This window comes from Pseudopipra pipra, chromosome 27, assembly GCF_036250125.1.
Source record: "Pseudopipra pipra isolate bDixPip1 chromosome 27, bDixPip1.hap1, whole genome shotgun sequence".
Taxonomy (NCBI): Eukaryota; Metazoa; Chordata; class Aves; order Passeriformes; family Pipridae; genus Pseudopipra; species Pseudopipra pipra.
Genome location: NC_087575.1, coordinates 5,162,858 through 5,175,597, shown reverse-complemented (window position 1 = coordinate 5,175,597; position 12,740 = coordinate 5,162,858). Strand labels below are relative to the sequence as shown.

Here is a 12,740-nt window from a genome sequence, read left to right as displayed (position 1 = left end):
CAGGTTTTTTTTGTTCTTCCCTGCCAGAATTCTCCTCCCGTGTGTTTCTGCAGCACAGAAATAGGAAATCTTTCCCTCCATGTCTGCTCCCCCCCGCCTTCGAGCTCCCTCCTGCTGCTCTTTGCAGCCTGACAAAAGAGGTTTTACTCTCCAGCACAGCATGGGAAGAAAGTGTTCCAGAATTATCCAAAAAGAAGAAACCACAGGCGGTTCCCCCCCCCCCCCCAGTTTTCAGCTCATTTCAGTGCTGTTCCTTCCCTTGCCCTCCTTGTTCTTTTGTAACTTGTTCTCTTTCTCTGCCTCTCTTGGTTTTCTTTTCACACCTTGGAGCTCCGTGTGCAGCTTTCCACGGGGAATTGCTCCTGCCCTGCTGGGCTTGTGGCAGGTCTGATGTCTGCTTTTGAACTTTTCCTTCCAGACTCCCACGTTCCCCAGCTCCTCTGGGAGCCGACAGCGAAAATAATGGAATTTTATGGGATTTTAAGGTTCACTTCAGCTCTCGCAGGGGGCGGCAGTTTGTGCGCTTTGACCACACGCAGTTGGAAGCTGTAAGAGCAGGGGATGGCGGAGTGGAGGGCGCTCTCCCAGGGGGGGTTTTCCCATTCCCGGTTCCCGCCGATCCCGCTCAGCACCGGACAGCGCTGCGAGCCCGGCGCTGTCCCGGAACCCGCGGCCGCGGGGGCGCGTTTCCCGCGGACCTTAATCCCGGCGGCTCCCAGGAGGGTTGATGGACGGCTCGCGCGGCCAATCAGTGGCCGGCTCTCCCGCGGCGGCCAATGGGAGGGCGTCGTGGGCGGGCGCGCGCGGGGCGGCCGGGCCGGGGAGCGGCGGGACCGGCCGTGAGTGAGGGGGGGGCGGTTACCGGGGCAACGGGAGGTGAGGGGGGGCGGGGGCTTCGTGAGGGGATGGAGGGGCCGGGAGGGGGCTCGGGCGGATCACAGCGGGGCTGGGGGGGCGGGAGACAGGGCCCCCTACCCTTGTGGGGGTTCAGGGGGGATCCTGGGCCTGTGTGAGGGGCTGGGGCCGGGCCCCCTCCTCGCCTTGAGGGGGCTTGGGTGGACCCCAGCCCCTTGTGAGGGGGTCGGGCCGGGCCCCCTCCTGGCCTTGAGGGGCTCAGGGTGGACCCCAACCCCTTGTGAGGGCTCTGGGCCCCCTCCTCGCCTTGAGGGGCTCAGGGTGGACCCCGACCCCCTGTGAGGGTCTCCCCGGCTGAACATGCCCCTCTAAAACCGCCCACTCCTCTCCCAGCAATCCCTGTAGCCCCCCCTCCACCTCTGCTCCCCTTTGGGGTGCTCCAGCAGGTTTACCCTGTGCCAGTGGCCTGGGAGGAGCCCCCTGCCCACCCCCCTCTTTTCCAGCGCGTTCTCAAGGGGTTTCAGGGCTTGGAAGTGCTGGGACAAGTGTGGCTGTGGGGAAGGTGTCCTGTTTTCAGTGGAAAACCTGGGGTTTAGGGGTTCACGGATCAGGAAACCATTTGTTTTCCCTCCCACAGGGCCCTGCCTGCTTTACAGAATATTTTTCGTCGCTTGGATGCTTCATTCTGAGCCACTAATCCGAGCAGTACCTGAGCTAATCCTTCGTTCCAGGCTGGTGCCACAGCCTGGGGGTCAGTGCTGCTGCCCAAGGAGCAGGTCAGGAGAGCCACCAGGTATTCCTGGGGATCCCTTTCCCTCTGGAAAGGCTGCTTCCAGCCCCGCTCAGGGACACTGGCTGCACTCAGGAGCTCGAGGGTCTGCCGGGGGCTGGTTTGGGTTAAAAACAGGAAAGAGAGGGAAAAACCTGAGGTTGGGGGGTTTCTGGGTGGAAGCCAGAGGTGTGGATTTCTTTCCTCGTGGTTAAAAGCCGGGAGCTGATGGGTTGGTTGGGCTCAGCTGGATCCCACAACAGGACTGGGCATTTCCCTGTCACAGGGGGGCTGTTCCAGATAAAACCTTTAAAAACTTGCCTGGTTTGGGGTGGCCCCAACATCTCATTTACGTGAATTGTTAATTTAGCAGTGCTTCCAAGTTACTTTTTAACGCAATTGCACTTTTCCCTGGTGGTTCCCGTGGCTCCTAAAGGCAAAAACTCCCTGTTTTCTCCCCCTGCCCCAGGTGCTGATCCCGGGAGCAGCTTTCCCTGTGTCCGTGCCCATGTCCCCGCTCTGAGCCCTCGCCAGGATGAGGATTGTGGTGGCCAAGGTGCTGTGCCTGCTGGGCATCTGTGTGCTGGTGCTGGCGGGGGCCCTGCTGCCCGTGAGGGTCATCGAGGCCGACCACGAGAAGGCCCAGCGCTCCAGGAAGGTGCTGGCCCTCTGGAATTCCTTCGGAGGAGGGGTCTTCCTGGCCACCTGCTTCAACGCCCTGCTGCCAGCCGTGAGGGGCAAGGTGAGTGCTGGCCATGCCCGTGCTGGGGACACCTGAGCCTGCGGGGGCCCAGCCCTCCAGGCCCCGCTCCCTGTGGGAATGGGGGTGATGAGGGGTCTGTGTCCAGCTGGATGTGGAGCCCCCTCAAACGTCTGTGCCTGGTGCCTCATATCGTGAGGGTGAGCTGTGCCCACCTCCCTGCCCTACTGCTGGCTGTCTCCATGGGGTCACAGGGCATTTGGGGGATTTTTTGGGGCGTGAGGATCCCAACTCTGTGTGTTTGGAACGTGGGAAGGCAAAAGGATTCCCTGTCTCATGGCAGGGTGTCCAGGGGTGTGGGAGTGCCATGGATCACTCCAGCGCCCATGTGGGGCCGTGTGAGCACAGCAGGAACATTTCCCTTCAGAGGGATGGATTCACTGTGCATCCTTTGCCTCCTCCCAGCTGGATGAAGTCCTCAAGCAGGGGAATGTGACCACGGACTACCCGGTGGCCGAGACCATCGTGATGGTCGGCTTCTTCCTCACGGTCTTCGTGGAGCAGCTCGTCCTGAGCTGCCAGAAGGAGAAGCCCTCCTTCATCGACCTGGAGACCTTCAACGCGGGCTCGGACGGCGGCAGCGACTCGGAGTACGAGAGTCCCTTCATCGCCTCGCCCCGGGGCCGGGCCCTGTACGGGGAGCACGGGGGGCACCCCCCTCACCTGAGCCTGCCCGAGCTGTCCCGCTCCGGCCCCCTGCGCCTGCTGGGGCTGGTCTTCGCCCTGTGCACGCACTCCATCTTCGAGGGGCTGGCCCTGGGGCTGCAGGAGGACGGCGGCAAAGTCATCAGCCTGTTCCTGGGCGTGGCCATCCACGAGACCCTGGTGGCCGTGGCGCTGGGCATCAGCATGGCCAGGGCCGCGCTGCCGCTCCGGGACGCGGCCAAGCTGGCCCTGGCCGTGTGCCTCATGATCCCGCTGGGAATCGGCGTCGGGATGGGCATCCAGAGCACCCGGAGCGCCGCCGGCGACGTCGTGTCCCTGCTCCTGCAGGGCATGGCCGGCGGCACCTTCCTCTTCGTCACCTTCTTCGAGATCCTGGCCAGGGAGCTGGAGGACAAGAGCCAGCGGCTGCTCAAGGTGCTGTGCCTGGTGCTGGGCTATGCCCTGCTGGCCGGGCTGGTGCTCATCCCGTGGTGAGCCGGGAGCCTCGGGAAGCCAAGCTCGGCGGGATGAGCCGCCCCTCCCGCTGCAGGGACGCCGGAGCTCCGCGGGCAGGGGGAACAGCCCGGCCCGGGGGTGTTTCCATGAGTACCTGCAGGAGGAGGATCTCTTCCCGTGCGCCCAGAGGGAGATGAGCGAGGAACATCCCAAGGGATTGTCCCTGCCCGTGGGGCTGCGGAGATCAGCTGGCACAAACATTAAGGATCTGGTTAAAGGCTGCTTCCGAGAGCTCCTCGAGTGTGTGTGGCTTCCTGCAACCTCCACAGTCCCCCTCTCCCTCCTGCCCCTCGCCGGGAGCCTGGTCCGTGGGCTCCGAGGAGGTGAGAAACAGGACTGGAGCAGGTGGGAGCAGGGATTGCTGGGCTGCACTAAGCTGCTTTGGCTGGCTTAGTTTGGAGCAAAACCTGGTTGTAAGAGCTGCCAAAAATAACGTCCCCGTGGGGCTCCAGCGTTCCCGGGGTGCTGCTCCCTCTGGCACAGCTTCCAGTGCAACCACCTCGGGCTGGGGGAGCTCGGCTGTCCCAGGCACTGAGGGAGGAAATGAGGCCGGGCCCCTCTCCCCTCCTTCCTTCCCTGCATCTCATCCATATGCTGAGCATTCCCTTAGGAAAACCTCCAGCAATGTGTTAACTTAGTGTTTGGGAATCCCAGGATGAATCCCAGGATGGTTTGGGTTGGAAGGGAACTTAAAGCTCATCCAGTCCCACCCCCTGCCAGGGGCAGGGACACCTTCCACCAGACCAGGTTGCTCCAAGTCTTGGACACTTCCAGAGATGGAGCAAATCCTTCCATTATCCCTGTCCATTCCCTGGCACTCCCAGGGCCCGGGATCCAGGAGCTTGCAAGAAACAGGCAGCAACACTTTCCAGCATTAATATTTTAGGGAAAGCACTTGTGTTTTCAGAGCTCTGCAGTGAGAGGGGTTGAGCAGTCGGAGCAGAGGCTGCTCCCAGGCTTTTCCAGGTTTCCAGAGGAATGGAATCTCTTCCCTGGAGGGGTGTGAGGTGGTGGAAGGGCTGCTGAGAGAGACACAAGCAGATCTCAGAGCGGGGCCCCAGGGAAGCTCCGTGCGCTGCTGATCCCTTTGGATGCTCTCTCCTGGGTGCGGAGCCGGGATCAGAGGCTGGAGCTGGGAACGAGCTTCCCCCCCAGCTGTGTGACACAGCCGGGCTCAGGCAGGGGCTGCATTTTAATTACCCGGAGCCGCCGCTCCTGCAGCAGCTTCCGGCGGGCTCCTGGAAGCGCTGCTGGAATGACAAGGATGGCGCAGTGCCGGCAGCGGGAAGGGGCCGCGGAGCCGCCGCGGTAGCCCAGCTGCAGCATATGGAGGCAGCTGAGCATCATCTGACAGATCCTGGGGCTCGTTAGTTTAATTGCTGCAACATCCCCGAGTCAATTAATCTTCCTTTGAAAACCTGGAGTGGAGGGGGGGGCGGAGGGAGGTTATTTTGGGCCTGGGATGACACAAACGAGCAGGATGAGGGGAGCGTGATTTGCCTCGGCGTGGCAGAGCCTCGGGGCTGCCTCACCTCTCCTGGGGGGTGACATCGCTCCCCGGGGGGGTTCTCTGTGCTGGGGGGGCGAGGGGGGAGAGGTGACAGCGTGCTGAGTGTCCCTTTTTGGGCCGTGTCCTGCCTTTCACACCCTCCTCCTGCTGGGCTTTGGGATCGGGGCTGCCCCGGGGGGGCTGTGACGTGCCGGGAGGTGCTGAGCTCCCCCCTCCTCATCCTGCTGCCCCGGGGGGGGGTATCCACGGAACCATCCCGTGCTCCGGGGGGGGTGTCGGAGCGGAGGAGGCTCCCAATAAACTCCCTGCCCTTCTCCCCTCGCTGTCACTCGGTTGTTTGATGTCCCCCGTGGCTGCTCCACGTCCGGCTCACGCGGCGGCTGCACGTGCCCCCCAACCCCTCCGGCAGCCAAAAACCCCCCCTGTCCAGACCCCCCCTCCATCCCTGAGCCCTGCTGAGCTCAGAGAGGGGCCAGGACCCCCCTGGCACCCCCCACCCGTGATTCAGCCCTGCGGGAGCGGCCGCCCCGCAGCGCCGGCCCGGCGGGGAGCTGGGGCTCAATGGAACCAGGAGGAGCCGCAGGAAAACCAGCAAGGAAACTCATTCATTCCCTCTAACGAGGAGCATCCACCCTGCGGGGGGACTCGGGGGGGATGCTGCAGCTGCCACCCCCCCCCAGGGCCCTGTCACCCCGCGGGCAGGGCCGGGGTCCCCGTGGGCCCCCCCTGCTCCCGCCGGGCTGTGGTGGCAGCGCGTGGGTGCTGCCGTGGCCCGGTGCCTGCTGCCTGCTATTAATAGCAGCTGCAGATTTTAATTGCTGCTGCTCAGGAAGGGGGGGAAGCAGGAGCCCCCCTGGCAGGCCCTGGCTGTGACAGGCACCTTGAGACCACCAGAGCCAGTGAGACCTCCAGCCCACCCCGTGCCAGTGGTGGGGCAGAGAGCTGGGGACAATCACCCTCGGGCCATTCTGGTCCCTCTCAGGCACTGGGGGGGGGGCTCAGCCAGCACTTGGGGGTCCCACAGTGACCCCAAGGGCCCCTCCGGGGTTTTGGGGCTCTGCCATGGGGAGATGACACCAGTTGGTGACAAAGGCCCCTGGTCTTGCAGTGGGGTGGCACCGTGGCCTCTGTGTCCCCAGGCCCAACCCCACTGCCCGAAACACCCCCAAATGCCACAGGGGCTCACGGCAGCTCTGCCAGGTTGGGGGGTTGGCATCCGTCTGTCCTGTCCCTGTGTCCCCTGTCACCACCTGTCCACGAGTGCCCGGGCTGTTCCTCGTCCTGTGGGTCCATGTGACCTGTGTCCGTGTGTGGTTCCTGTCTGTGTGTCCCCATCCCCAGGTATCCCTGTCCGTGTGTCTGTGCATCCGTCTGTCCCCATCCCCACATGTCCCCATCTCTCCACATGTCCCTGTCTGTGTATCCCCATCCCGTGTGTCCCTGTTTGTGTGACCCCATCCCTGTCCGTGTGTCCCTGTCCCCATCCTTGTCCATGTGTCCGTGTCCGTGTGTCCCTGTCTGTGTGTCTCCCTCCGCGTGTCCCCATCCCGTGTGTTCCTGTCTGTCTGTCCCCATCCCTGTCCGCGTGTCCGTGCCTGTGCATTTCCATCCCGTGTATCCCCGTGTGTTTGTCCCTGTCGGTCTGTCCCCGTCCCTGTCCGTGTGTCCCCGTCCCTGTCCGTGTGTCCCTGTCCGTGCATCCCCGTCCCTCTGTCCCCATCCCCGTCCGTGTGTCCCCGTCCCGCCGCCGTGTCCCGGAGCCGTTCGGGGCCGGGCCCGGGGGTCCGGGGCCCCGGGCGGGGCGGGCGCGGCGGGCGGGGCCGGCGGCGGGGCGGGATCGGCTCTGCGGCGGCCGCACCGCACCGAGCCGAGCCGAGCCGAGCTAAGCCGAGCCCCGCCGAGCCGAGCCGGCCCCGCCGCACCGGCCCCGCGCCGCCGCAGCGAGCCGAGCCGAGCCGAGCCGAGCCGGGCGGAGCGGAGCCGCCGCGCCGGGGCCGCCCCGGGCCGGGCCATGCGCTGAGGCCGCCGCGCCGCCCGCAGCCAAGGGCGGATCCCGGGCAGGACACGGTGAGGCGGCGGCACCGCAATGCGACCGGCGCGGCGGGGGCCGGGGGAGCGCGGCCGGCGGGGGGACCGGGGCTGCCCCCGGCGCGGGCGGGGAGCGGGGCGGTGGGACCCGCGACCCTGCCCCGCCACCCCTCCAGCCCCTGCTCCTGCCCCTCCATCTCCATCCCGAGCGGGATGCTCGTCCATCCTGCCCCTTCTCCTGCCTCTCCATCTCCATCCTGCCCTTCTCCCTGCTCCTCCATCTCCATCCTGCCCCTGCGCCCAGCCCCTTCTCCTGCCTCTCCACCTCCATCCTTGCTCTTCCCCTGTCTCTCCATCTCCATCCTGAGCGGGATGCTCATCCATCCTGCTCTTCTTCTGCCCCTCCAATCCAGCTCCTTCTCCTGCCCCTTCATCCCTCCATCCTGCCCTGCCCCTTCCCTGCCTCTCTCTCTCCATCCTGCCCCCGTCCCTGCCCCTTCACCCCTGCCCTCCACCACGACCCCCAGCCCCCTCCACCAGCTCTTTGTCACCCCCAGTGCTGGGGGCCCAAGTGGGAGGGTTCTGGGGGTGCTGGGGGGAGCAGAGCCCCCCGGCAGGATCAGGCCTGGGCTGCCAGGTGGTCCCGTGCCCAGGAGCTGAGGGGGGGCTTTGCTCCGGACCCTCAGGCACCAAGGACTGGTTGGGGCTGGGGCACAGGCCAGGGGGTGACCCCAAAGGGCCCCCCCCAGTTCCTGGAAGGTCCATCCAGCCCAGCCCCTCACCCCAGTGCCCCCCACCATGGCTGCGAGGCCAGGGGGGCTTCCAGCTGTGCCTGGGGCGGGTGGGAAGGGACAGGTGGGAAGGGACAGGTGGGACACTCAGGTGGGAAGGGCAGGACCTTGTCCAGCCCTGGCTGAGGTTGGGCACTCCCACGCCCCAGCTCAACCCCAGTCCCACTCCATCTCCAGCCCCGTGTGCCGGTGACGCTTCCAGCGTGGTGGGATCCAAGGAGCCCGTTGTGGGATGAGCTCCTTGGGTGCCCAAGGCCACGGGGATGGGCTCCTTCTCCAGCTCCCAACGTCACCAGCTCTGGTGTTTGGGGATGTACCGGAGTATTGGGGCTGCTCTGTGGGATCCGGATCCCCCGGTGCCGTGGGGTGGGAATGCAGCACCCGGGGACCCTCATGGGGCAGAGCTGGTGCTGCCACTCCTGTGCTGCCCTGGGGACACCGAGGCAGGGCCAGCCCAGAGCTCGGCATCGGCGGCTCTTCGTGCCCCCTCATTTCACACCCTGGGGCTGTGCCACTCATGGGGGCACTGGGGACCCTGCCCAGGCCTGGGGACCCTGCCCCTGAGAGTGGGCACTGAGGTCTGGCAGCATAAGGGTGGCCGTGGGGGTCTCTGAGCTTGCAGATCACCAGCCCAACAGCCCACCCTCCCCAGCCCAACCCTGTGCCACGCTGTGCCCAGTGCCCAGTCCCTCTGCTCCCTGACACATCCCCGGGCTGGGAGCAGAGCAGAGGGATGACACAGGTGGCACAGGGCAGGACAGAGTGACAGGGGCTGACAGGACATTTGGCAGTGTGGCCTGTGTGTGAAATGGCACCTCCATACCTGGGGCAGGGCCCAAGAGCCCAGGTGGGCGCTCCAGGTGCCACCACGTGCCAGTGGCCACCCCAGCCCCTGCTGCCCGGGGGGGCTCTGGGGGTCCCTGCCCGCCGTGGCCCCCCCAGATCGCCGCCCCGGCAGCCTCGGCCGCGGCCGCGGTGCCTGTGGCCACGCTCGGCCATATGGCCACAGCGGGCACCGGGTAAAAATAGCCAAGGCGGCCGCACCCCGGGCTGGGCAGCAAGGGCGTCCCAAGGGCACGGCGGGGCCCGACCCCCGCCCGGAGCTGCACCTCACGGGGGGCTCTCGGCCGCGTTTGGGGGGGTCCATCCCGAAGCCCCGGCGTGACGCCCCCCTGTCCCCCCGCAGCGGCGGCAGCACCTCCAGGGCAAGATGCCGGAGCAGAGCAACGACTACCGGGTGGTGGTTTTCGGCGCCGGCGGCGTCGGCAAGAGCTCGCTGGTGCTGCGCTTCGTGAAGGGGACCTTCCGAGACACCTACATCCCCACCATCGAGGACACCTACCGCCAGGTGATCAGCTGCGACAAGAGCGTGTGCACCCTGCAGATCACGGACACCACCGGCAGCCACCAGTTCCCGGCCATGCAGCGCCTCTCCATCTCCAAGGGCCATGCCTTCATCCTCGTCTTCTCCGTCACCAGCAAGCAGTCGCTGGAGGAGCTGAAGCCCATCTACCAGCAGATCGTGCAGATCAAGGGCAGCGTGGAGAGCATCCCCATCATGCTGGTGGGCAACAAGTGCGACGAGACGCAGCGGGAGGTGGAGAGCAGGGAGGGGGAGGCCATGGCCAAGGAGTGGAAATGCGCCTTCATGGAGACCTCGGCCAAGATGAACTACAACGTCAAGGAGCTCTTCCAGGAGCTGCTGAACCTGGAGAAGAGGAGGAACGTGAGCCTCACCATCGACGGGAAGCGCTCCAGCAAGCAGAAGAGGACAGACAAAATCAAGGGGAAGTGCAGCATCATGTAGAGAGCCCCGGACTGGCCCGTGCCCCCCCCTCTGGACCCCCCTTCTCCCCCCCCACGGCCGGACGTGGCAGTGGCATCGCAGCGGGACCGTCCCCTCGTCCTCCGTGTGCCATCACTGTGACTGTGCGGGGACTGTGCGCTCGCCCCGGGGCTGGGGGTGAAGACGGGGCGTCCCCCCGAGCCGAGGGACACGCGGCCACCCCCGCTGGGCACGGCAGGACCCCCGGACCACCCGCACCCCCCACACTCACAGCACAACCGGCGGCCCCGGCCCCGGCCCCCGTCGGTCCTCGTGGGAGGGAAGGACCTCGTGGTGGTGTCGGTGTCACCCTCGGGGACGGTCACACGCGCCCCAGGCCCTCCCCACGCCCCCGTCCCCACGCCATAGTGCTCTGCTCCTGCGGGCAGAGCCCCGGGGCGGGGGCAGCCCCTGCGCAGCGCCATGGCCCCCCCGAGCCCCCAGCCCACCCTGGCACCGCAGCCCCCTGGGCCTCCAGCCCTGTCCCGGTGCCATGACCCCCCCCAAGCCCCCCGTCCTGTCCTGGTGCCGCAGCCCCCCGAGCCCCCAGTCCCATCCTGGTGCCGTGGGCCCCCCCCTCCTCAGTCCTCTCAGCCCTGTCCTGCCGCCGTGGACCCCCGTGAGCCCCCCAGCCCCGTCCCGGTGCCGCAGCCGGAGCCACCAGCCCAAGCACAAAGCATCGGGTCCAACGGGAGGCCCTGACCCAGCACAATCCTGGTGAGCTCCGGCGGGAGACCCCCGGCCCCACCGCCAGCCGCCCCCCCGCGCCCCCCGCTGCCCCCCTCCCACGCAGGATGTGCCCCGGGGACCCGCCGGTGTCCCCCCACCCCTCAGAATCCTCCCTGCGGGGTGGCCCGGCCCCACACCCCGGGACCCCCCCGGCTCCCCCCAGCTCTGTCGCGGCCCTGCTTGTCCCCCCCCGGCCGGAGCGGGGTCCCCGCGCTGTCACCAGCCCCTCGTCCCCGCGAGGTTCGTCCCCTCGCCCCGAGGTTCGTCCCCTCGCTCCGGCCCCGCTCCCGCTGTCCCCGAGGGGGTGTCCCCGAGGGGGTGTCCCCGGGCGGGCTGATCCCCCTCCCATCCCAGCTCCCCGCATCCCCCCCGGCTTTTTACAGGAGGACCCGCGTGCCCAGGGGACGAGGTGACGATGTAGCCTTTACTCTAGAAATAGTCTTCCTTCAATAAAGAGATGAGAAACGCTCCCGCGTCCCCCCGGAGCCGCCCCCGGCCGCGGGGCCGCGGGGGGGGGGGGCCAAAAAAGGGGGCGAGGAGGGCCGGGGGGCGCGCGTGTGTTCACGTGCGTTCGCGTGCGTTCGCGTGCGTTCACGTGTGTTCACGTGTGTTCACGTGTGCGCTCGCGTGCGCGCGCGGGGCTCCGTGCACGTGCCCGCGCGCACACACACACGTGCCCCGGGCACACGCGTGTCCGCGGCCCCCCCTCCCCTCCCTCCCCTCCCCTCCCGGTGCCCCCCGCCCCTCGCTGCCCGTGGGGAGGGGGCGGGCGCGCGGCGCGTGCGTCATCACGCCTGTTGCCATGGAAACCATCTGCTCCCCGGGCGCGGGAGCCGCGTGGGCACGAGAGGGAGGGGCGGGGGGGGTGGGGGGGGGGACGGGGCCGCGAGGGCCGCGCCAAGGGCACGGCGATGGCAGCGATGGTGGGGATGGTCAGGGATCTCTGGGGATGGCAGGGATCTCTGGGGATGGACATGGATCCACGGGGATGGCAGGGATCTCTGGGGATGGTCAGGGATCCATGGGGATGATCAGAGATCCATGGGGATGGTCAGGGATCCGTGGGGATGGACATGGATCCACGGGGATGGCAGGGATCTGTGGGGATGGTCAGGGATCTGTGGGGATGGCAGGGATCCGTGGGGATGGACATGGATCCACAGGGATGGCAGGATCTGTGGGGATGGTCAGGGATCCATGGGGATGGTCAGAGATCCATGGGGATGGTCAGGGATCCGTGGGGATGGACATGGATCCACGGGGATGGCAGGGATCTCTGGGGATGGTCAGGGATCTGTGGGGATGGTCAGGGATCCATGGAGATGGCAGGGATCTCTGGGGGTGGTCAGGGATCTCTGGGGATGGTCAGGGATCTGTGGGGATGGTCAGGGATCCATAGGGATGGCAGGGATCTCTGGGGGTGGTCAGGGATCCATGGAGATGGCAGGGATCTCTGGGGATGGTCAGGGATCTGTGGGGATGGTCAGGGATCTCTGGGGATGGTCAGGGATCCATGGAGATGGCAGGGATCTCTGGGGATGGTCAGGGATCTCTGGGGTTGGCAGGGATCTCTGGGGGTGGTCAGGGATCCATGGAGATGGCCATGGATCTATGGGGATGGTACGGATTTGTGGGGTTGGTCAGGGTTCCATGAGATGGCTGTGGCTCCATGGGGATGGCCACAGTCAGGACCTCGGGACAATCCCAGCTCCATGGGGAGGTCACAGATCTGTAGGGGTGGCACAGATCCGTGGGGATGGCCTGGATCCATGGGGATGGTTGTGGCTTAGTGGGGACAGACTCAGCTCTGTGGGGATGGCTGTGACTCCGTGTTGACAGCCACAGGCTGGTCCTTGGGGACAGTCACAGCTCTGTGGGGACGGTCACGGCTCCATGGGGATCATCACAGCTCAGTGGGGACTGTCTCACCTCTGTGGGATGGTCACAGGTATGTGGGGATGGCCACCAACAGCTCCCTGGGGACGTCACAGCTCTGAGGATGGTCCCTGCAGTGCCCCTGTGCCCCAGCCTGAACCCCCAAAATCAGCGCAGGCTCGGGCTGGTGGATCCTCACAGGGCGTCTGGAGCCTCCCTCGGGCCCAGGCTTTAAACAAGCTGCTCCTGAGCGTTAATTAGCGGGATGAGCGGCGGGATGAGCGGCGGGATGAGCTGTCGTGCCGCCTTCCCGCCGCTCCCCCCCGCGATGAGGAGCCGTGATAAAATGCCCAGTCATAAAATCCAGTTTTTGGGCCCCCAAACCAGCTCCCGGCCCTGTCCCTCGCACTGGCCACGGTGCCTGTGTGGGACATTGT

General features: G+C 66.4%; 2 protein-coding genes across 4 annotated transcripts; both read left to right on the top strand.

Annotated features, from left to right (window-relative positions):
* The first annotated feature begins 632 nt into the window (after window positions 1-632).
* Window positions 633-3,776, top strand: SLC39A3 (solute carrier family 39 member 3). 3 transcript variants are annotated; one of them, XM_064637124.1, is made up of 4 exons: window positions 633-839; window positions 1,493-1,648; window positions 2,094-2,366; window positions 2,790-3,776. In XM_064637124.1, the coding sequence occupies exons 3-4, from the start codon at window positions 2,160-2,162 to the stop codon at window positions 3,522-3,524; spliced, it is 942 nt and encodes a 313-aa protein (XP_064493194.1). In that variant the 5' UTR covers window positions 633-839; window positions 1,493-1,648; window positions 2,094-2,159; the 3' UTR covers window positions 3,525-3,776. The 3 variants fall into 3 exon arrangements, with proteins under 3 accessions (XP_064493194.1, XP_064493196.1, XP_064493193.1); XM_064637126.1 differs by lacking the exon at window positions 633-839 and having other exon boundaries at window positions 1,022-1,631; XM_064637123.1 differs by lacking the exon at window positions 633-839 and having other exon boundaries at window positions 1,023-1,648.
* A 3,116-nt stretch (window positions 3,777-6,892) lies between these two features.
* Window positions 6,893-10,897, top strand: DIRAS1 (DIRAS family GTPase 1). Its single transcript, XM_064637127.1, has 2 exons — window positions 6,893-7,122; window positions 9,061-10,897. The coding sequence occupies exon 2, from the start codon at window positions 9,085-9,087 to the stop codon at window positions 9,679-9,681; it is 597 nt and encodes a 198-aa protein (XP_064493197.1). The 5' UTR covers window positions 6,893-7,122; window positions 9,061-9,084; the 3' UTR covers window positions 9,682-10,897.
* The last annotated feature ends 1,843 nt before the right edge of the window (window positions 10,898-12,740 follow it).

Bases quoted from the DNA above. Each gene is read 5' to 3' on its own strand.
- SLC39A3 (XM_064637124.1), top strand. From the start codon at position 2,160: ATGAGGATTGTGGTGGCCAAGGTGCTGTGCCTGCTGGGCATCTGTGTG. The intron at 2,367-2,789 runs GTGAGTGCTGGC...GCCTCCTCCCAG, and splicing joins TGCCAGCCGTGAGGGGCAAG to CTGGATGAAGTCCTCAAGCA.
- DIRAS1 (XM_064637127.1), top strand. From the start codon at position 9,085: ATGCCGGAGCAGAGCAACGACTACCGGGTGGTGGTTTTCGGCGCCGGC.